The sequence below is a fragment of the Protopterus annectens genome, chromosome 1.part2 (genome assembly GCF_019279795.1).
Source record: "Protopterus annectens isolate FY-2018-M chromosome 1.part2, PAN1.0, whole genome shotgun sequence".
Classification (NCBI taxonomy): Eukaryota; Metazoa; Chordata; order Ceratodontiformes; family Protopteridae; genus Protopterus; species Protopterus annectens.
The window spans coordinates 91639120-91663675 of record NC_056727.1 but is presented as its reverse complement, the minus strand read 5'-3'; the positions used below and the strand labels follow the sequence as shown (position 1 = coordinate 91663675).

The 24556-nt window shown below is 41.6% G+C and overlaps 1 protein-coding gene across 4 annotated transcripts in view; it reads left to right on the top strand.

Moving 5' to 3' along the window:
* Positions 1–24556, top strand: part of LOC122788049 (proto-oncogene c-Rel-like) — a 2508512-nt gene that overhangs the window by 1109067 nt on the left and 1374889 nt on the right. For all 4 annotated transcript variants that reach the window (XM_044054974.1, XM_044054987.1, XM_044054981.1 and 1 more), the window contains exon 4: positions 11469–11560. In XM_044054974.1, coding sequence (XP_043910909.1) covers positions 11469–11560 — 92 coding nt within the window. The remainder of the gene's footprint in view (positions 1–11468; positions 11561–24556) is intronic.

The window sequence follows — 24556 nt, the reverse complement described above, 5'->3', positions numbered from 1 at the left end:
TTAGGCTGGCTGAGGATTTAATTTTCTATAGTCAGATTCAGATGCCTTTCTCTGCCAGGTTCTGCCCCCTGAATTTTCTCCTGGGAAAAGGAAAAGGACCGTATCCCCCAGGAGTCTTCTGATTCTTTTGACTCAGGGGATGACAGTCTTGAATCCACCTTTGAGGAAGATTTGTGTATTGCTTCCTATGGGGATTCAAATTCTGATAAGAACCTTGCCTCAGTCCCGTCCCCCCCGGACATTTCTTTTGGTAGAAGTTCAGGATTACCCACAATCCGAGAAGAGGGTCGGGAATTCCTAGAACTTCCTCAGCATAAACCTATTGCTATTCCTCCAGTCTTAGAAGTAGTAGATGATGTTTTGTTGGATTCTCCCTTGCAGCCAGACTCCCTCCCTTGCCCACGGAAACCAGATTTTACAGAGTTCTGGATTCCCATAGGCACCTTTTTAAGAACCCTGTAACAGATCCTGAGGTGATAACTTGGGGGTCCTAAGGGAACTAAAGTTATCACATCAAAAACTCCTGCAGGCTGACAAAGAAAGTAGAGCCTTGGACAGGTTCAGAAAGAATGTCTGCATGTCTGCTACTCTGGTTATGAGGACCCTAAATTTCTAGCGTCATATGGTTAACTGTCAGAAGACACTGTTAGACCAGATGAAGCAAAAACTGGTGGGAATTAAAAATAAGTCCGTCTCCAAGGAACTGCCAGAATTATGCAACTGCTGCTCTCAAGTTGTTAAGCACTCCTTGCACTGTGTCTATAATCCTCTGAAAGTATCCAGCAGGGGAGCAGCTACATAGGTTCATAGGTAGGTACTAGGCTATTAGCCCTAGGGTCTATATAAGCTTAGCCAAAAAGGTACCCTGGCTATCGCCACCCAAGAAATTTATTTTCCTGTGCCCCTGTCGAGCAGAGCCACAGAAGTGATCCCTGGGGTAAATTTCCTATTTCCCATCCAATCATCAAGATTTTTCTTGAAGAGTGCTAATGAGGAGCTCTGTTTGACATAGATAGGTAGTCTATTCCAGAGTATGGGAAGTCTCTGGGACAGGAATCTATCCCTCCAGCATTTTCTGTTTATTGTGGTGACAACGTTTAGGTCCCTAGAGCATGTAGCTCGGGGGGATTTCTGTAAGTGGAGCATGTCCAACAGCTCTGGGTTTAACATAGCTTTGTATGTTAGGCAGAGATTGCCTCTGAGTAGGCGATATGCGACAGAGTAAAGCTGAAGTTTTTTGAGATGGTCTGCATAGGGCATCTTTTTGAGGCCAGTAATCCTCTTTGTGAGGTATTTCTATGGTGTTTCCAGTTGTTGTAGATGTCTTGTGAGGTACATACCAAAAGGGGTGTTGTTCTCTATAATGGGTCTAATGAGTGATGAGCAGAGGGGAACAATGACCTCTTTTTTTTCTGGATGAGAAACCTTTTGTGATGAGGTGAGCCATGTAGAAGGATTTCCTGACCACTGTGGCGATGTGATTATCAAAGGTGAGGCTACTGTCTCCCAAGGTCTCTTATCACACTTTCGGCATTAAGTAGACTACCACTTATGTGGTAGTTCATGGATACAGAGTTTTTACCAAAGGGGATGACAATACACTTTTTGGCACCGAGCTTCAGGCCATGGCTTTGACACCAGGCATCTGCCTTAGTGAGGCCCTTTTGTAGTATGTCCACATCATTAGGAGTTTAGATTATGGCTCCTAGTTTGCAGTCATCTGCAGACTTTGTTAGCCAAAGACCTTCTGTGTTAGCCTGTACTTCAGAGAAGTAGATACCAAACAGGAGAGGACCCAGGACTGAATCCTTTGGTACTCCACTTGTCACTGGTCTGAAGTCGGATTTGGAGTCTGCTACTTTAACAGTGTGGGTTCTGTCCGTGAACCAGTTGGCAAACCATCTTGTGACATAGGGATTTATACCTAGTTTAGTGAGCTTATCTATAATTCCAGAGTGGGGGATGGTGTCGAAAGCCTTGGCGAGATCTAGATAAGCTGTGTGAACCACCATACCCTCATCTATAGTTTTGGTGACTGCTTCAAAGAAGTCTATCAGGTTTAGGAGACATGATCTGCCTTTTACAAACCCGAACTGGGTAGGGTCCAGAGTTTGGAGATTACCAATGTCTTTGTTTATGAGTTCTGTGATGATACATTCCATGGACTTGCAGACCAGGCTCGTCAGGCTAATGGGGCGGTAGTTCCCGGGGTCTGTCATGGCTCCCCCTTTGTGGATTGGGATAACTGTCACGGTGTGCCATTCAGTGGGCACAAAGCCTGAGGTGAGGCAATGATTTAACATGGTACTTAGGTAGGGTGCCAGTTAATTCTGTAGTTCATGTAGAACGCAGCCTGGGATATTGCCAGGTCCCATAGATGCTGTGTTCTTGGCTTTGGAGACTGTGTTTTTTACTTGTGCAGCCGTGATTACAGGAACTTTGCATTCTTTCGGTATAGAGATGGGCCCTCTAGGGGGTGAGACAGGGGGTAAAGTTAGCACTGAACCTATCTGCCAGGATGTTGGCAATATCAGTTGGTTCTGTATATTTAGTGCCATTGTGCTGTAACTCAGAGCAGATCTGAGTGTTGCCATTGAGATTCTTGACATAGCTATAGAATGCTTTGTGGCTGTGTTTAGAGTCGGTAGCAATTTTGTTTTCGTAACTAGCTTTGGAGGATTTTATGAGGAATCTCAACTTCTTACTGAAGTTGACCAGGGAGTTCCTCCAGTCATGGGATTTTACTCTTTTTTGCAACAGTAGTTTGTTTATGGCAGAGGACCACCAGATTGGCTTCCTTTTTCTGGAGGATAGCATCTTGGTTCTATTAGGGATAGCATGATCCATGCACTCATGTAAGTGCTTATAAAGTGCATTTGTGTAGGATTCAGCAGTCATACCTCTATTGTCCGTCTGCATGGATGTCATGAAGTTTGTCACTTCTGTCTTAAGAAGTGTGAAGTTGGCTTTGGAGAAGTTTTTTACGGTGGTTTCCCTAATTGGGGATGGGGCGGGATGTGGATGTCTAGGGTGATTAGCTTGTGGTCAGATCTGACCAACGAGGAATTGACCTCTGGTGTGGAACATGTTGGTAATGACCAGGTCTAGGATATTGCTGCCCCTGGTGGGGGTGTGAATAAGTTGATCCAAGGCGTTGGAATTTATGAATTCCAGAAAACGTTGAGCAAAAGAGTTGGTACATGTGTAGTTTTCCCAGTTAATGGTGGGGTAGTTGAAATCGCCCATTATTAGGGTGTTGGGTTGTACCTTAACACTTTCCAGTGTATCAAGAAATGAGGAGTGGGAATTATGGGGCATGGTGGGGGAGTCTGTAGCAAGCTACAATTTGGATTGCTGTCTTGCCCAGAGTCAGTTGCACTTGGATAATCTCGAATGCATTATGCTATGCAACTAGCCTGGAGGTGTGGATATCCTTAATGAATATGGGCATGCCTCCACCTTTAGTGCTTCGTTCCAGGTTAGGTGGCCGAAAGGTGTATGAATTATAGCCTACAGGATACGTTATTAGAAGATATACCTGGCTGAGAGAGCAGTCCCTCCCTGAACATGTTAAATCCAGTCTTTTGGATGCTCCTTTGTGCATAGATTACCTTTTTGGTCCTAAGGCTGAAGCAGTACTTGAAAAGATGGAGGATAAGGCCAAGTCAGTACAAACTGTCAAGGTTCAGGTCCAACCACCCAGCTTCAACCATAACTATCCTGCCAAGCACTGTTCCCTTCTGGCTTCCCAGTCTAAACCAAGACATAGTAGACCTAGAAGTGACAGGAACCAAAGGCAGCAGTTTTAAATAGACCTGGGGGATCCCATCACTAGGGTCCCAGCAGGGAACAATCTTGACTCATCTGTGAGCCTTCCTTTTCCCCCTCCCTCAAGTCCCATCCCAACCTCCCCACCCCCTACAGACTTGAAGGACAGCTGTCCTTCTTACTGAAAAATTAGACTCTCATTACTAGGGATCAGTGGGTACTAAAAATCATCAAAGGATACTTTTGATTCCTCTCTCCTCTAGGTCTTCTATGTCTTGGTTTAGATTGGGAAAATAAAGATACCTCAAAGCTGGTCAAACAGGACAGTGCACTTGAGGTTTTCCATGTTCAAATCATCATAGGCAAAATCCAATACCACTTCCTTGCAAGCTATAGGTCCCCCTGTATGACCCAGGAAACCATACCATTTAGTTAAACTTATGGGAAACACTCGCCATACAACCCAATACCATATTTGTGTGCAACTTTAATTACCCCACTTTTAACTGGGAGTCATATACGACACCAAACATGCAGGCACAGAGGTTCCTGGATTTTGTAAACGCAAACTCCCTGGACGAAATTGTCAGTAAAACAGGTGTAACCATACTGGAGTGCTGCACACTCACTAGTGTAATGTCTTCTCTAGTAAGGTCCGGCCACAAAATGGTCTCCTTTGAAGTAAAAATAAAACCCGGAACCCCAGCTAACCCTGGAATATTCAAGAGCTATTCTAAGGCTAACTTCCTACATTTAAGTGATACCCTGGCAAAATTTCAAGTCCCCATAGACCCTGAGAACACTGATGTCTATGCAAAACTGTTCACAGAAGCCCTATACAAGTATTACAGTAGCTGCATAGAGGCAGTGTACCTACCAGGAAGAAGTACAGAACTAACTCAGAAAACAAGCCACCCTCATGGAATCACATCAGTAGGCTGTATAACAGAAGGAAAAAAAATCACAGCAAAAATTAGGAGGTGCAGCACCCAGTAGGATAAAAGCACTATTATCAAACTAAACAAACAACTCAGGACAGATAAAGTCTACCAAAGTCAAATTTGAGGTAAATTTGGCCTCCTAGGCCAAGGACAACCACAGTGCTTTCTTTTGCTGTGTCTGCAACCTCAAAGGCAATACACAATTTTATGCAGAGCTCACTGTAAATGGTGCAACCTGCACTGAGCCATATGATGTAGTAAACCTACTGGCTGATAAATTCAGCTCCAACTTTATCCCTTTCTCCCCCTCAACCTTCCCTCAGGAAATAACATCAAATGTAACTCCCCCTGCAATCACTAGGGAACAGATCCTTAATGCTGTCTAACACTCAAGACACTATATCAGTGGGCCCAGACAATATCCCAAGATGCCTTCTAAGTAGCATGCAACATGACCCATCAGGCCGTCCAGAATTGCTACTTAACTGTAGCCTGTAAACAGGCTTCATGCCTCATTAATGGAGAACAGTAACAGTCATCCCTCTGCACAATGGTGGGTCATCTAAAGACCCTAAAAACTACAGGACCCATATGTCTCGCTAGTCTGATATGCAAAGCCATGGAAAGAATTATCATGTAAATGATCAATAATGACATAGGAGACCTCCAGACACTGGATCCAACCCAATTTGGTTTCATCAAAGGCAGGTCATACCTACTCAACTTGGTAGACTTCTTTGAGAAGATAACCAAAGAAATGGATGAGGGCAAAATGGTTCATACTGCCTACCTTGACCTGGCCAAGGCATTTGAGACAATACCCCACTCAGGCATTGTTGACAAATTTAAGAGGTTAAGTACACACCCTTTATGTCACCCAGTGGATAGCAAGCTGGCTCACAGACAGGACCCAGGAAGTTAGAATTTGGGAGTCTACCTCTACAAGCAGGCCAGTCACAAGCTGAGTCCCTCAGGGATCGGTCCTGGGACCACTGCTTTTTGGCATTTACTTCTCTGAAGTCAAGACCAATGTCAGTGGCCTCTAGCTGACTAAATTTGCAGATGATTGCAAATTAGGATCTGTCATTGAATCACCCACTGACACAGATGTTCTCCAGGAAGGGCTGACACTGACACACAACTAGTGTCAGTCATGGACTAAAACTAAATGCCAAGAAATGCTTAATAGTATCTTGGGAAGTCATCCACCCCTGGTAACTATCGTATTGACAACACACTCCTGACAGCTGGCCCAGTAGTCAGGGACTTGGGAGGGCACACCGACAGTAATCTAGCCTTTGACCATCACTTCTACAATAGTGACTAAGTCATTCTATTTTGTGCAACTTATAAACAAAGGTAAGGCATGTAGGTCCAAGGAAGTTATTGTTCCACTGTATTTGGCATTCATCAGACCTATCATTGAGTACAGTGCCCCCTTTGGTATGTACCCAACCATACATATCCAAAAATTGGAATGTCTACAGAGGTTCCTCACTAAAAGAATACAGAGTGCAAGTAACATGTCCTATGCAAATTGTCTCAAGACCATAGTTCCTGTATTCTGTCTCCTACAGGCTGTTAAGGGGAGATCTATGTCTGGCATACAATGCATTTTCAGACCCCACTCTGATAGACCTCCTGCATATCCACAAAACAAACACCACTAGAGTTACCCATTCTAAAGACATAAACCTTGCCTATGATATAAATAGGATCTGCTGGAGAGACAGGTATGTATCCCAGAGACTACCCCTCTCTGGAACAAGCTTCCCATCCATGTGAAGCAGAGTTCCTCCCTAACTCAGTTCAAGTGTAACTTGGACAATTGGATGGGGAATAGGAAATTCATCCCTGGTTTGGTGGCTATGCCTCTAATGGACACAGTTAACATGTAAATGGTTTGTTTCCCAAGCCACTGCTTATAAATGTTTCACCTCCCAAGCCACTGTTTATATTTATCAAGGGTACCAGAACTTGTCAGATATTTTATCAAGGGTACCAGAACTTGTCAGAGATTTGGGATGCATGGCTAGTCTTAAAAAGGCCCTTGAGGTTGTTAACCTAACAAACACTTATGGACCTATACAGACTTTAGTTCAAACAACCACTAACTCACTCAGACTTCCTAGGTATTCCACCAAATCAAAAAACAGGGGCCAAAAAGCAAATTCAGCTGCTCTGCATCCAAGGTCCTGTGAAACCAGTACAAAACACCCCAGAAAGAAAGGGATTTTACTTGAGGCTGTTTCTCATCCCAAGAAAAGAGGGGACCTATAAACCTTACCTGGACCTGTCAAGGCTCAACAGGTTCATGCAGGTACCAAATTTCAAAATCCTAATGCTTCAAAAATTGCTGCCTATGATCTCCCCCAACTCCCACATGGTAGCTTTAGGTCTAAATACCTCCACATCCCTATAGAAAAAAACTCACAGGAGGTTCTTAATGCTTCACACCTGCTCTGAAGTGTATCAGTTTTGTGCACTGCCCCTTTGCTTATCTACTGCACCCATTGTATTCACAAAATGTCTAACCCCAGATATAGCCTTCTGCTGATCAAAGGGCATTTAGATTTATCCCCACCTAAATGATTGCCTCATTCAAGCAGCAAATCTGGAGAAACTCGAAGAGGATTTGCTTTACATCCAAAGAAATTCTGTCTTTCCTGGGGTTCACCATCAGTATCCAAAAGTCTCAGACCATCCCCACAAACAGGATTGTAGTTTCTCGGGATTTTGTTGGACTCTTGTCTACAAAAAGCTTTCCTTCCTCCATAGAAGGTTTCCTTTCTCACCCAGTACTTAACAAAAACTCCCTTCACAGGAGCCAGCTGAATGCCAGAGTTGCTCAAAACCTTGGGCTACATGTCCGCTTGCATCTTCGTGAGCCCCTTTGCCCAAATAAACACGAGGAAGCTACTATGGTACCTCAGACGTGTGGTGCCAGCACTCCCAATCTCTCATCTTCAAGGTAAAGCTTTCTCCCTTGTCTCAAGAAAGAGTTTGCCTGGTGGACCTAAGCCTGCTCCCTCAGTCTGGGCCAACTGTTAAGGATTATTCCTCAGAACCAGACTTTGACTACAGATGCCTCGGAAATAACCCAGGGGGTTCATTACAGCAAGCTATGGACACAGGGCAGATGGGACTTCCAGTTCAAAAACAACCACATCAACCAAAAAGTACTTCTGGCAATCCAACAAGGCCTGATTGCTTTCAAAAACCAGTGGAAACCAGATGTGCTTCTAGTAAAGACAGGCAATACAACAGTTATGTGGTACATAAACAAGAAGGGGGAACTCAGACGTACCCTCTTTATCACCTAGCTATGGATCTTTGGGAAACTAATTCTGTAGGTCTGCACCTCATGGCTCAGTACCTACCACGAAAAAGAAATCAACAGGTGGATCACCTAAGCAGGAGCCTCTCAGACCCTCACAAGTGGTAACTGCATCAGGTTTTTCCTCACCATAGCCAGATAATGTGGTTTGCCATAAAAGAAAACTCTCACTTGTAAAAGTTTTATTCAAGGACCAAAACCAAATCAGCCTGGAGGACAGATGCTTTCTTCCTCCTCTTGGGTAGGTATATTCCTCTATGCCTTCCCTCCAGTACCCTTACTTCCCAGGGTCCTGGGGAAAATAAGGGAAGAAGGGCCAAGGCAGCACTTATATCCTCTAATGCTCAGTCTCGGCAAGAAGGAACCATGGTTGCTACCCCAATGAGTGGACCTATTGAGACAGAACAAGGGCACCACCATACACCCCAACCTGAACACTTTCGAGATGACAGCCTGGATGATATTTTTGACCCGCTGGAGGGGGACATTATTTGGCAATCAGGTCCTGGACATTCTAAAAGAAGCCAGGAGACCTAGTACAAGAGACTCTTACTTCAAAAAATGGAAAAAAATGTTACTATATCGTGTAAACAAAAAGGACAGAACCCTCTTCAAGCTCAGGTTCCTCTGATCCTCTTACGCTTATCAGAACTTTTTGACAAAGGGTTTTCTTATTCCTTTATTAATTCACACTTCAGCCATTTCAGTTTATCTGTCTTTTCAACCCCCTCTCTTTTCTCACCAACTCACAAAACAGTTCCTGAGAGGGGTTATTCACATTAGACCTCCGAGAAACCTCCAGTCCCTCTGTGGGATCTCTGTTTAATTCTGGAGAAGCTCACCTTTCCCCCTTTCTAACCAGCTGCCTCCACAGACATCAGGATCTTGACCTGGAAGACAGCTTTTTTTGCTAGCCATTATTTCAGCTGGAAGACTATCAGAGCATCAGGCTGTTGTGTGTAGAATCTCTCTCTTAGGACCAACCCCTCCTTTATGCCTAAAGTGGTTACAGAGATCTCTCTGAACCATACCATCCACCTACCTACCTTCTTTCCTAACCCTCAGAATAAGAGGGAAAGAATCCTCCATTCATTAGAGACAACTGAGTTACTACTTGGACATGACAAAAAAATGTCAAAAAGTCTGACCAGCTTTTTGTGGACTTTGCCTGTAACTCTGAGGGAGGAAGAGTTTCTAAACAATCTCCAAATGGATCAACCACTGTATTTTGGTTTGCTACAGCCATTATGGAAAAAAAGGCACCAGACTCTGTGAGGTCACACTCCACCAGGGCTACCTCTATGTCTATTGCCATTCTTAAAGAGGTGGCCAGTAATGATAAGGTCATCAGACTCTGTGAGGTCACACTCCACCAGGGCTACCTCTATGTCTATTGCCATTCTTAAAGGGGTGGCCACTAAGGATATTTTAGTAGCAGCTACTTCGTCCTCTGTGCATACCTTCATTAAACATTATCACCTTCCAAACTTCTCCAAGTCTAGACCTGGTTTTGCCACTGCAGTCATGGAGGGCATCATATACTCTCCCTAAATTTCTCCAGCCAACCACTTATCAGCTTTGGGAGTCATCTTATCAGTTTGGACTCGAGTGAAACACAAATAACATAGTACGGTTGTATGCACTTACCATAAATGTAGATTTTGAGTATATTCAGTGTTGCAGTATTATTTCTCTCCCTTCCTCCTCCTCTTGCCCCAAAGGTTAGGGTGGGCATTGTCTTCTGTAAATCCAGGTTGTTTCCCCTCCTCTGTTCAGATTAGGCACAAGCCTACACTCTGGAGATCCTGGGCTGAGGCCCTTAATCTTAAGGACCAGCTAGGGACTCCTTGCTGTTGGGGGCAAGAAAGTATTGAGGTTATGACACTGGCTTACTCACATTATACCCACATGTCTTGACGTTGGTCAGGGTATCCACCAGTTCCAGGAGGAGGAGGAGGAAATTCTCTGGTAGTGGGCCAGCAAAGGGCTTCTACGGCAGGAAATCCCATCAGTTAGGACTGCAACAGTGAATATTCTTGAACATCTACATAAGTCCTTTTCTGTTTTGACTTGCTTTTACTGTTTTTTTTTTTACCCTCTTTTCTGTTTTTGCTACTTCCCCAGTTAATATATAAAAAATTATTAATGTATGTCAACGCTTTATATCCTTAATATTTATACTGCAAGGTTGCCCTTTCTTTGCCTTTCAGACCTCGTGTCTTTTCCCCTTCTTGTTTTCTCATAGTTTGCTAAAAGTCCTCTCTACCATTGTTAAGTCATTCCTTTCCCCATTGATGGGAAAGTCTTATTTACGATTGCTGGCATTTTTGCCTAACTAGTTTTTTTTCTCTGCTGTGTAATTCTTTGTTGTTTTAGGATTGGTTGTCTTTTAGGATGTCTGACTGACCTATTGGCTTTAAAGATATGCTTGTCTTGTGGGGACAAAATACTTAACTTAGATGCCCACTCTGAGTGGGTGTACTGTCCTGTGGTCACACATCTAGAGGTGGAGTGTGAAATTTGTTCCAGCTTCAACCACAGAACCTTGGTGGATCACAGGAACAAATTAGTTCTTAAGGGTCTGTTGCCTTCCTCCTCATCTTCAGTATCTGGAGCTTCCCCCTCTGCTCAGAAACGAGCAGAGAAACATCAAGGTGAAGAGAGAGAGAGAGAAGTCTAAAGATAAGCCAAAGGAGTCAAGGAAGTGCTCCCCTGACTATTGTCCTCCTTCATCTCCAACTTTGGTTTCCCCAGCTAAAATTTCCAGAACCTCTGATCCATCCACTCCTTCAGATACAAAAATTTCGGCTCCTAATTCACCTACCCTTAGACATCCTCTGTTCTCTCCAGAGCCAATCATCCAGACTTCACACACCATTTTTGCAAGAGACTCCATGTAGAGTTTCAAGCATGTATCACATTTTAAATGTTATAAAGTGACTTGTGAGTGTTTCACTGTGGAAGAATTTTACTGTTTTTAAATTTTCTGTATTCATTCCATAATATTTAGCCAGTGTTTGAATGTGCTACTCCATGAATAAGAGCATATACAGTATATATAAATTGAATTTAAGTATTTGTTGCATAATTTATATTGTTCTGATGTAAATATTGCATTATTAGTTTACAGCTGACTTGTTTTATATGACAAAATGTGTTTTTTTCTCTTTGTCGAAAGAAAACAGAAATATTTAACACATGTATATTACACAGCATGCCATACAATTAGCCTTTCTTAAAAACAATAGTGTGTAAGAAAGAATGCCATACCATGCATAAAACAGCTTTTTCTCAAGTAGAACTTGTTTTTTTTTTTTTACTTTTGGAATTAATGAATGAATATAGTGCATAAATAGGTTTTGAACAGTGCCAGTAAGCCTCTAAGTTGGACTGAACTTTTATAATTAATATGTATTTTATAGGTTTCAAAACATTGGTATACAGTGTGTGAAAAGAAATGAAGTCCGGGATGCTATTTTGCTTCGAATGACCCAAAACATCAACCCCTTTAATGGTAAGCTTGCCAGACTGCAATAAGTTGAGACTCTTTTTCTGTCAAGACTACTTTTGATAAGTCTTTAAGTGGCTGAAATATGTTGCATATTAGAGTGGGAAGAGAGGAGGATTGGTGGGAAGGAGTTAGCAAAGAACAGCTGAAAAGCATGAGAGAGCTGAAAGATGAAAATGTTGAATGTCTTTATAATAATGCACATGTGCATTACATATTGCTTGTGTATTTGGTGGAAACAACTTGCAGGGAGAGTCTAGAATTAATTGTGCAAATGTAGTGGGAATTGAGGGTAGGATCAGTATTGAAACATTGCATACTATTTATTCAGTATTTCTAATCCAACTGGTGGGTCATCCAGCTGCCCTTTGGACATGGCAGAATTAAAACTTCGGCCTGGAGCCCCATTAAGAATTGTGCTCCCATCATGCACCAGGGCTCTAGATTGCTTCAGATCTTGTTTGCCGCCATCCTGAACAGATATGGATCCCTTCTTGGTTCTCAGCTAAGTGCTTCTTCTCATTTATTTTCATAAAAAAATTGGAATATTTAGTCAGTTCTGTCATATTTCTGCAAACTTGGTCTATATTATTATTTTTAAAAATATAATAGCTATTTTTTCAATTTGAGCCGCCTTTTGCTTCCCTTTCTTGATGTCAGTGTTTTTGCCATCATTGTTTCTATCACTTAAAACAGAAAGGCCACATTAAGATGTTTTTTCTAATTGGTAGTATATATTTAGCTTCTTAATTGCAGCAACGTATTCTAGTGGGCTACTGTTGGTTGGTGACATGGGCTGTTGTGCTTTGTTTTTTGGGGGTGTGCGCTTGTGCACGATTTAGCGACATAGAAAAAGACAAGGAAAAAAGCTTTTGTAAATTTACAAAATCCCATTATGGTTCTTGCATGAATTGTGCGTGGTGTGTTTATTTGGAGATTACTTGACAGTGAACTGCGCTGTAAAGTATTTGGACCCAGAGCACTGACTGACAGAAAATACAAACTTATTATAAAGGGTCTTTTGCTTCCGGATTCTGAGTCTTCTAATTCTGAGAAGTTCAATATTAAATCTACATTTATGGAGTCAGAGCCGAGGAAGAAGCACTCTGAGGACTCAGATCTCTCTTTGGCTAAAATCCTGTGGACTGAGATGCCTTCAGTGTTAATGCTGATGTACTCTCCACCATCGGCTTCAGAGTTGTTGGAGCTGACCATTATCCAGGATAAATCCTCCAATAGACTTGTGAGCCAGACTTCTTCTGAGAGAGAACTGTTGTGGTCCCCATCTCGTTCTCCTCCCACTTTATCTTTGTGGTCCTTCAGGTTCTATAAGTGTCCTTTTGAGACAGACCTGGAATCATTGATGAGGACCTTCCTGAAGACATAGATTGAGATTGGCATCCTGCATTCCCCTTTGACTCTGAAGGTGGATAGGGCTGGTTGCATGTGCAGTCTCTTAGCTTCTTCCCTGGTGTGGATTTTAGCACTGGCAGTTTTGGGCCCAATCCTGGGCTCAGGCCTGTTACCTCTGTGCTGTCTCTTATTTCTAGGTTGCCACTTGAGACCCAGCACACTCAGTCCTGATGGTGTCAGGGCCTAGGATGTCTTGGGACCAGCACATTCCTCTCAGTTATCACACACAGCTCTTTAGACGGTGTCAGAGACATCACCATTTGATTCTTTGTTTTCAGTCCCCTTCTCAAAGTTGTCCACACTTTCTCTTCTTTGTGGAGGCCATCTTCAATGCCAATCACCTCTCCCTTACAAGGAGCAGATCTGGTCACAGAGGCAGCATTCTGTGATCGGGCAGAGGTAGTTGCATCCCTCCAGGTTATGGGGAGGATGATTTCTTCTCCTTTGAGAGTGGAAACACATACCTCACTGGGATCTGCTCCATCCTGTGACTCTCATTCCTTCTTGCCTCTCTCACATCAGGCATCCTTGGGTCAGAACTGAACCCTGGGCCTCAACATCATTAGTAAGCAGCAGGAAGGGTCCTCTGAGGAGTCAGGACATACCCTAAAAGAGGATATGTAAAAGGAGACACATTGGTTCCCCTTTGGAGTTCATCATTTCAAGCACTAATTCTGATGATTTGAGAGGGGATCTGATTATGTCAATTTTCATTATATCCTCAACATCTGGATTTGACTCAGATGCTACAGTAGCTTGTGGGAACCAAAACATCTCGAGCTCATCCCTTACCCACAACGCACCTATCCCAATTACCTCAGATCTCATTTGCCACTTTGCAAGTTAGACGTGGTGCCATATTCTCTCAAGCCAGATAAGTAATTTATTTAATTTTCCTTCTATTATAAGCCTCATTTTTCCTTATTCTCTTCTTAAACCTTATCCTATAGTATGATAGTACTCTCCGATGCTATTGCTAGTATCCATATTGCTAGAAGTCCCCTTTCAAACCTATCTTTCTGTCTTTTCTACACTTTTGTGTGGCTCTAGAATATCATTGTTGATATCGCTTTCTCTTCCCGTCTTCTCTACACTTCATATAACCCTGAAATATCATTGTTGATATTCCCCTTTTCCAAAAAAAAAACAAAAAAAAAAAAAAACTGTTTTCCTGTTTATCTGTCACTGCCTCTTCTAAACTTGTTGTTGAGAGTGTGTGTGTGTGTGTGTGTGTGTGTGTGTGTGTGTGTGTGTGTGTGTGTGTGTGTGTGTGTGTGTGCGCGCACCTCTTCAACTGGCAGATAAAGAAAAAGGCCCGATGGACTTTTTAAGCACTGTGAGAAATGTGGTAAAAAAATTACTTATTCTGACACACATTCTGTATGCGTATATTGTTTGGGGCTCCTCCATCTTCAGGAGGACTGCTCCATCTGCCACTCTTTTAGCCATCAAACTCTTGTACAGAGAAAAAACAAACTGATACTTAAAGGATTTCTTCCCTCCTCTTTCAGGGAGGCCATATCTGGAATGACTTCTTTACCAAAAGGAAAACATAAAGATAAATCTGATGTTTCTAGTCCTACCTTCTCTTCCTCCTCTGAGGTCTCAGAGAAGGCAAAGAAGAGAAGTTCTTTGACTCAGACCTCTCCATCGGTTCTGAACATGAAGAAGACAAGGTTTCAGTTCCCTCTTCTCTCTCAGATCTGAGAAGCAAATTGTCCAAGCCTTCAGCTCCAAAGGAATCTTCGGAACCAGACAGTATTACTAGTTAATCTTTGGATCCGACCTTGTCTTCGGTTCTGATAGTTCAAAAAAAAAGATATGTTTTGATGCAGAGTTCTTCAGAACTGATACCTCAAATAAAAGATTTGTTTTCCAGTACCTTTTTCATCTCTAGGACTCGATTTTCACCAACAATAGACCCATTTATAAACAGACTTCCTTCTGCCCTCTTGGAAAGACCCAGATCTCCATCTGTCATGTCCACCCATTCTTCCAGAAGTCTTACTGAAGAAAATGTGGACAGATTGGTGAGGAAGATTCTGTGGGTGCAAGGTATGACAGGGATCACCTTGGTTCCTACCCTCACGGGTCAGGGACTTCAAGTCTTTAAATACTTCACTTTTAATTCCTCCTCTAACTTCACTGGAAGCTTCAGAGACCATTGTTCCAAACTGTCTGGTACTGACTACGTCAGATCTGAAGACATCCTTACCTCTGGATCCGACGATTGCTCTGAGTTCTTTGGTTCAATTGGATCTGGAGATCTCTCTGAGTCATATCTGTCCTGTCGGTTCTGAGGGGCTGGAGTCGACTCCTGTTTTTTTTCAGAGCCATCTCTGCACCTCAGGGCTTTGGCATGGATCAGCTCAGCTCTGGCTTCTGCCTCAGGAGGGATCTTTTTGGGGTGGGAGGGACTATGGCCCAGAGGTCCGCCCTCTCGGATCCCGGTCCTTTCCTCCTCTGGGTTGATGTGCTTTCGAAGCTATGGAGCTTTTATGGGTGGATCTGCTTTTGAAGCTATGGAGAGAGCCATGTCTGCTTCCGCTTCAGTCAGTCAGTTGGCTCCTTCCTTTTCAGAATAGCCATCTCTGTCACATTTTTGTTCAGAACCTCAACCAGTGGCTCCACCAGGACAGCGATTACTAAAGCCCCAGGTTTCCCAGCAGAGTGCCCCCTCTTCTTCTGATACCTCCTCAGAACCCCCCACTGTGGAGGTCCCTAAGAAAAAGTGCAAGAGGAGGCACTTAGATTCGCTGGAAGAATCTATCACAGGAGAAACAGATTTTGATGAGGGTGAAGGATTCCCCAAGGTCACCTCCTAATGATGTCTCATTTGGAGACATCCTAGAAATCCTTAAGCAGAGATGTGATTGGAAGTCCACTAATCCTTCGTCTGAGGAATCCATTTACCTGCAGGCCTTTGGTACCTGCCCATCTACTTCCTGGGCAACTCTGCCCACCAATGAGCTCATTGAGTTGATTTCTCGGTGGACGTAGAAGGCCCCTGATTCCATTGAGCTGATCTACTGGAGACTGGACAAAATTATCAGTAACCCCCAAGGATAAGCCATTCTGCACAAAAGGTTTGCCTGTGGATGCCATGGTCCTGGCAGAGGAAAGTTCCTCTAGCCATCCTCCAAGCAAGGTGTCTCAAATGATGGGTAGACTTGGGAAGTGAGTTTATATGTCAATGACCTTTGCCTTACATTCCTTGAACTACCTGGCACATTTCACCAGATTACAGAGGGATTTGATTGAAGAACTTTCAGATACCCTCTTAGGAGCCATTTCCGAAGAGGTTCGGGAGTCTTACCTCTCTGTTGGCCACCCTAAATTCCATTTCTAACTCTTCCATAAGGCTCATTTCACTTGTAGCCAAAGGAACGACCAGAGTAGCAGGTTCAGGCATTGCCATAAGGAGACATGCTTGAATGCGCTTATGTGATTTTGCAGAGCTCTTTAATTCTTCATTCATCAGTGCTCCTTTTGACGGCCCTTCCTTGTTTGGTCCTAAAGATAAAGACACATTGACCAGGTGTGAGAAAGATGGGAAAACCCCTTCTGCTGTAGACATGCATTTTTCCACTCCCCAAAGACCCTTTTAAAGGAATCAGCACAGTGGTGGCAAAATGTGGTTCAGGAAATCCCAAGGGTCTTCTCAAGGCACACATGGTGGTGGATCTCCCAGGGACAGAGGTGGGAACTCTAATGAGAGACGCCACCCTCCTGGCAGAGGGGGCCCGCAAAACAAGAGTACAGAGATTCCTTCTTTGGTAATCCCCTTCAGTGCTCCTGAAAGGAGGCCCGATTGTCCTCCTGTGGAGACCGTCAGGGGTTGCTGGTCCCTGCATCAGAGAGCCTGGCTACAGATAACTTCCAAAACATGGGTGTAGAGGATAATATCCACAGGTTATATTATTCCATTTTGCCTTCCTCTGTCCGCTTGCAAAAAAGTCCCATATATTCCACCCAATCAAAGGGAACAAGCAGCACTACAAATACAAAAGCTGCTAGAAAAAGAGTCATCCAGGAGGTCCCACTAGACCAGAGAGAATCCATAATTTTCTCAAGGTTCTTTTTAGTGTCAAAAAAGATGGGACTGGAGATTGATTTTTGGATCTTAGCAATCTAAAAATAAAATCAGTTTGGTGAACTGAATTCTGGATGGTCACGGTTCAGTCCATTCTTACTTTTTTGGAACAGGACAACTGGATGTGCTTGATAGACCTTCAGGATGTGTACTACCACTTAATGATGCGCAGATGATCCAGAAGGTTTTTGAGCTTCTGGCTGGGAACCAGTCACTACCAATTCAGAGTACTGCCCTTTGGCCTCACCACAGTCCCCAGGGTGTTCACCAAGTGTATGGCAATAGTAGCAGCATACTTAAGACTGCAAGGATTCTGGGTGTTTCTATATTTGGATGACTGGCTCATCAACACCACGACCAGACATCGACTATTAGAGCCAAGAGAAAAAGTTCTCCAAACATGCTCTTTCCTGGGCATAACCATAAAGTCCGAAAAAAATCTCACCTCGAACCAGCACAAACACTAGATTTCGTAGGGGCTTCTTCAAACACAAAGACTGTAGTAGCTTCCTTTCCCCCACAAAGACTGGAGACAATCTGATTTCAAGTCAAGAGAATAATCAACAGCAACTAAGTACCAGCAAGATTAGTTCTTCAAATGCTGGGGTCCATGGCAGTGTTTAAAACACTTGTCCCCTTGGCCAGATTTCATATGAGAATTTTACAGTGGCTGCTTGCAACACAGTAGTCCATACTTTATCAGTCAGTGTCACCGTCAGTTGTAATCACCAGTGTATGCAAAAGGGATCTCATATGGTGGATTCAACTGGATCAGATTTTACACTGTCGCCCTTTCATTCCCCCTCAGCCCAAGGCCACAGTGACCATGGACGCTTCTCAGTTTGGGTGTGGGGGGGTGGGGCATTGTCAGGGAAAGATGGTCCAAGGCACTTGGTCCCCAGTATAGCCCAATTTGCACATCAGTGTCCTAAAGATGAGAGCAGTGCTTTTAACATTACAGGTCTTCCAGGATGCACTCTCTCGGGAACAATTGCAATTCAAATGGACAACATGTCAGACGTTTGGTACATCAGCAAACAAGGAGGAACCAGATCCTACCCATTTTGTTGAGAAGCTGTCAGAGTGTGGCAGTGGGCAGTCTCATCCAACAGTTTTCTCATAGCAACGTACATTGTGGGGAAGTCCAGTGTGATAGCAGACAAATTGAGCAGGTGCATACTTTTACTCGATGAGTGGTCCTTCAATCAGAAAGTGTCAGAAAGGATATTCCAAAGATGGGGTCAGCCATGCTGCAATTCTTGCTTCTCCCCTAAACAAGTGCAGCAAATTTTTTGCCTTGTTTCCCCGAGAGGGGGAGTTACTGCGGGATGCTGTTCTTCACAGTTTGTCCCCCCCTAGTCTCCTATATTCCTTTCCACCAATTCTATTAGTTCCCAAGTTCTTACATAAACCAATCAGGTTGAAGATCAAAGTTATCCTTATTGCACCTTATTGGCCTTGACAGATTTGATTCCCCTTCCCTTGGCCCCATTTAATTCGACAGCTTTGGTTTCTGGATCCAACTCCAGATCTCTTGTCCCACCCAACAGGCATGGTTCATCTGGACATTCCAAATCTCAAGCAGACAGCTTGGTTTTTCCAATTCCACTCGTAACCAGACAAGCTGTACTGTCATCCCCTGTCTGACACACACTATTATAGTCTCATAAATGTTATACACATAAACTTTACTCTAGTAAATGGAAGAGATTTACACACTGGGCACTCCAAAATAACATTAAACCTTTTACGACTCCGATTCACGATATTCTACAGTTTTTAGCTTTGTTTTTCAATGAAGGAGCTTCGCCTTTCACAATCAGAATACAATTAGCAGCTATATCCAATTTTCACATTGGCTTTCAAGGCTCCTCGGTTGCTTCTCACAAACTTTGTAATGCCTTTTTTTGAAGGGTACTCTTCTTTTAAAGCCTTTTATGGAGATCCTAATCCTCATTTCCGTTATTACAAAGCCTAGACACTCCTCCCCATAGAGTATCAATTTCATAGTGTGGGGTGGATGGTAACTTTTCCCATGTAACATGTGATCTTGATTTAAAAATTTTCTATAAATTCTTGTTTTTATAATTTCACTACTCATACCTTCTAGGGTCACATCTAAATAATTCACTTTATTTCCATTCTGTATACCATCAAATTTTATCCCAAAATTGTTACTTATGGTTTCAACAAATTCCAGTACGTATTCTGAAATATCTTTACATATCAAAATCAAATCATCTATAAACCTAAAGTATTTGATAACATATTTCTTAAAAATTCATAATCAGTAGGGTGACAATCAGAAGGTCGAAGTGGGCTCGGTTAAACCTAATTCAAGTCGAAGTCTGGAGGTTGAATGGCAACAGTTGTCGAAGTACGAATCTCACCCCCATCTCGACCTATGTTAAAGCCCGTTCCGAGGTCTGCGGTGAGTCGTATTTTGACAATGTCGGAATTCGACATTGTCAGTTTTGCAGAAGTGGGTCGATGATCCCATCATTCAGATTCGACCTTCTGATGGTAAATATATATATATATATATATATATATATATATATATATATATATATATGTATATATGCACAGACACACACACACACACACACACACACACACACACACATACTTTTAAAAAGGCCCATGAACAAATTAGCATACATGGGGGTGAAAGCCTACCTCATGGCAGTCCCTTGAACTTGTTTATACAATTCCTCATTAAATTCAAACATGTTATTAGTCAAACAAAATAACAATAGGTCTGAAATATAGTGGGTATCTGGTTTATCTCCAAAAACAGTGTAACACAGCTTCCAATCCAAATTTATGTTGGATATTGGTATACAGACTGACAACGTCTATAACCACAAAATACATCCCTTCCATCCATCAGATATCTTTAATTTTACTGATGTAATCAAAAACATCTTTTATATAGGCAGGCAAGGATTGGAAGCTGTGTTACACTTTTTTGGAGATAAACTAGATACTCATTATATTTCAGGCCTATTGTTATTTTGTTTGAGTAATAGCATGTTTGAATTTAAATGAGAATTGTATAAACAAGTTCAAGGGACTGCCATGGGGGTGGCTTTCGGCCCCATGTATGCTAATTTGTTCGTGGGCCTTTTTGAAAAATGTGTGTGTTTGTATATATATATATATATATATATATATCAATTAATTTTTTTAGAAATATGTTATCAAATACTTTAAGTTTATAGATGATTTGATTTTTATATGTAAAGATGGTTCAGAATAAATATGTGGTGGAATTTGTTGAAACCATAAGTAACAACAATTTTGGAATAAAATTTGATGGTATGTAGAAGGGAAATAAATGAATTATTTAGATGTGACCCTGAAAGGTAGGAGTAATGGAATAAAAACAAGAATTTATAGAAAATTTTTAAATCAAGATCACATGTTACATAGGGAAAGTTGCCATCCACCCCACACTATGAAACTGATACCCTATGGGGAGTTTTTAAGAGTGTCTAGGCTTTGTGATGATGGAAATGAAAAATATAAAGAAACACAGCGATCTATTAAAATGTTTGAAGATAGGGCATATGATAGACGAGCAATTTTGGAAGGTGTGAGAAAAGTTAATATGCCTAATCATAATAAGGCAATGGTCCCAAGAGAAGTGGATAAAGTAAAGGGTAATGTGGAAAAAGGTAATAATATACAGGAAAGTATTTATTTTGTTACAAAATATACTTTATTTTCTGAGAAGTTAGTTAATATTATTAAATATTTTGGGGACATTTTTAAGAGAGACAATACTTTGGATTTTTGGAATACTAAAAAGTTGGTTATTTCCTACAGTAGGGGTAGGAGTATAAAAGACTTTTTAGTTCATAGAAAATTTCATATGCCTGAGATTATGAGAAATGTCACAGTGGGAGAAAAAGGCACTTTAGGTAGATGCACAGGGTGTCATTTCATACTAAAGAGATTCAATTATATTAATGGTGTTAATTTCCAGACAGAATGGGTATACAGTTGTGAAACCGAGGGGGGTCATATATGGGTTTAAATGCCCATGTGGTAAGTTTTCTATAGAGAAACAAAAAAAAGTTTCTCAACTAGGCTTAAAGAACATGTCAGAGATATAAGAAAGAATAGTGAATATAATCCAGTAACCATGCACTTTTCAGTATTGTCATGGCAGTGATCCGAAAGGATTACAAGCTACAGTTTTAAATAATTTAATAAAGAGTATATGTCTATACATGAATATAAAAATAAATTGCATAGAAAGGAAACTATCTTAATTTTAAAGTTTAACACTCTTTTTCCCATAGGACTTAATAAGGAAGTTAATTGGAAGTGCCTTTTATGAAAGGGGGTGATTATTGGGTTTGTCTTAATTTATTGATAGTTTAATTAACTTTTTGGAAATGTATAAAAGGTGGGTTCTTTTTATTGTGTGCATTACTCTGTAAAGGCTTGTATAAGCCGAAGTGCTAGGAGTGTTTCTTGTTTTAAATAAATTACCTGATTCTAGTACTGATCTGCGGTGGTGGTGCTGTGGTAGCGTTGTCGCCTCCCAGTAAGACATTGTCCTGTTCGAGTCTCAGCTAGAGCGTCTTTTGTGTGGAGACATGCGTGAATGGGCATACCTTCATTGAAGGTTGTGCGTCAGGGCCGGCAACTCGGCACGTAAAAATCTACTGCCAATCATTAGTGGACCGGAGTTCCGCTGTGGCGACCCCTAACCGGGAAAAGCCGAAAGACACAACAACAACAACCTGATTCTAGTACTGGCCATTGTTTGTGTTCATGGTGGTTCAAATATTTCAAACCTCTTCATGCACTTCATGCATACTGCAGCTGATGGAGTGACTAGAAAGACCGAGCAGGCATGACTGTAAGACATCAAGCCTGGCTGTGCCTCTGTGATTTTACAAACAACTTCAAAGTGTCCTCCTTTAATGTCTTCTTTGATGGTTCTTCATTGTTTGGTTCTTTAATGAAAGAGGAAATATAGAAATGTGAGCAGGATGGGAAAATGCTTTCTGCCATCAAGTGAGATGTTTTTTCTAACATCTTTATTAAATTTCCACGTATGACAAAGGCAATGTTACATTTATATAAATGAAAAACATACAAAATTATATCAATTTCATTGCAAACAATTTATATCACAGACACCATTGAAACAACTATAGTTGTAAATATTATAAATCACTTATAAACCGTCTAGTCATTGTCAGTTAAGTATTATATAGCTCATTCAAATCCTGCCTCTTAAACCTCGTTCCTGCTCGGCATATACTGTTTCCACAATTCCCATTGTTTTCTATGTAGTTTGCTCCTTCCCTTTTCTAAAGATCCCAATTCCAGTTGTTTTATCTCTGTTACTATATTCACTATGTCTAGTAAATTTGGTCTAGACTTTGATTTCCGTTTTCTAGTAATTGCTTTTTTGGCAGCCACCATAATTAGGCTCAGCAAGGCTTTACTGTGTCTAGGCAATTCCAGTTCTATAGCATAACTAAAAAAAAATCATCTCCCCAGTCAGTCCAATCCGTTCACCCAGCATCTCTCACAGAGCTGTCTGCAGGGAATCCCAAAAGTCTGCCAGCTCATCACACCCCCAAAAAATATGTTCCCAGCTACCTCTTTCTTGTCCATCACACCTCCAACATTTGGAGTCTACTTGGGGTGTAAAAATACCTATGTAAACATTTCCAGGCAAAGATTCTAAATCTTCTAGACTTTGTTGCATATTTTGGAGGTATACATATATCCCTCCATTGTCTCTTTGTGACTTGCTTAGCCAATCTCTCTTCCCTATCCTTTCTAAGCTCCTCTGATTGATTCTTATTATTATCATGCAGTATTTTATATGCTTTACGGGTTATTCCTTTTTTTAACAGCAGCTTCTGTTCTAGATTCTATTAAAAACTCTACAAGTGCTGTCTTTCATTTAGGAGCCCCCTATTTTTTCCCTTTGCCTATACTCTGATATCACTCTTTGGTATGGAAGGCAATCTGTAACCTGCAGTCAAAATAAATTTTTGGCCTCTTCCCATTCTATTACCTTTCCCTTTCTAGTTATTTGCTCCCAATACCTTGGTTCCTTTGCCAGTTTTCTCTGATAAATTCCAGCCCCCTCTTTCCTATTATCTGTATCTCTGACCACAGTCAACCCTATCAGCAAAATCTCTTTTCTCCATTCCCGTGCTGGTTTGGTTCTTAGAATACTCCCTGCTATTTTATGAATATAATACTCTATGATTTTGGTTGTTCTCCTTAAGAGTCTGCATCAAAAATCCCAATCTCTTCTTATTTCTTGAGCTTCCTCCCTGCATCAGCATCATCCCTTTCCACTTTGAATTATAGTTTTCTGCCTGAGCTATGTAGAAGAGCCTTAACTGTGTTGCTGTAAAATACCTCCTCAAATTAGGTAATCCTAGTCCACCTTGTTCTATTGGTAGAATCAGCTTATCCCACTTGACCCTTACTGTCTTCCCTTCTCAGATAAAATCCTTCAACTCTTTTTTTAATTGCTATCCACAATTTCTCCTCCAGCTGATAAAAGTATGCCTGACCTGTGTATAAGACTAAAGGGACTAAAACATTTTAATGGCTAGTATTTTAGTATCCATATCTATATAACAAAACTTCCAGTTTCTCAATTTTTGTATTATCTTCTGTTTAGTCCAGGGGTGTCCAACCTTTTCAGTTGCAAGGGCCGCATTGAGTCAACAGAAATGGTCTGGGGGCAACCGGCAAGTGAGGACCAAAAAAAAAAAAAAAAAGGTCTCACATTAACTGAAGAGCAAAAAAAAAAAAAAAAAAACAACCCAGGTTTATGCGGACTACAGTGGCTGTATTGTAGGTGAATTTGAACAATAAATAAATTAATAAATGCATAATATTTGCCCTAAAATTCAATATCTCATTCTAATGATGTTCTAAAGCAGCCTGCATCCTTGCATTCACTAAGCCTGGAACATGTCTTACAATGCAGCAATGTAAAGGAAATTATTTTATAAACAGCAGCAGCAGACATCCCTCTGATACGCATCTATACTCCCCTGCCCAGCGACATACTTATACATGCATACAACTTGCATGTTACATCAAAAACAGTGCTGGTAGTGTCATCTATAACTTCAAGTAAAGAAAACAAAAAATGCCTTGTCATCTTCCTCCAACTACAAGAGCGATTTACTGTAAATATCTTCTCATCTGCTATCACTTCATATGTAACACACACATTAATTACAAAAAAAAAAGGATGAAAGATCCTGGGGTGTGGTTAGCTCTCCAAGGTCAAATAGTCATATGCAGGCAGCCACCCAGTTCAGACTATCACTCTTTGAACAGTGGAATGCTTCAATTTTCCATAATAATAACAATAATAAACAACCTTTATACTCCCCCATGGGATTTTCTCACTGCCAACGAAACTCAGACCCCTTCAAAGCATCACGGAGGTAAATCCAACCGCTAGTGTAAATAATCATCAAGACTGACAC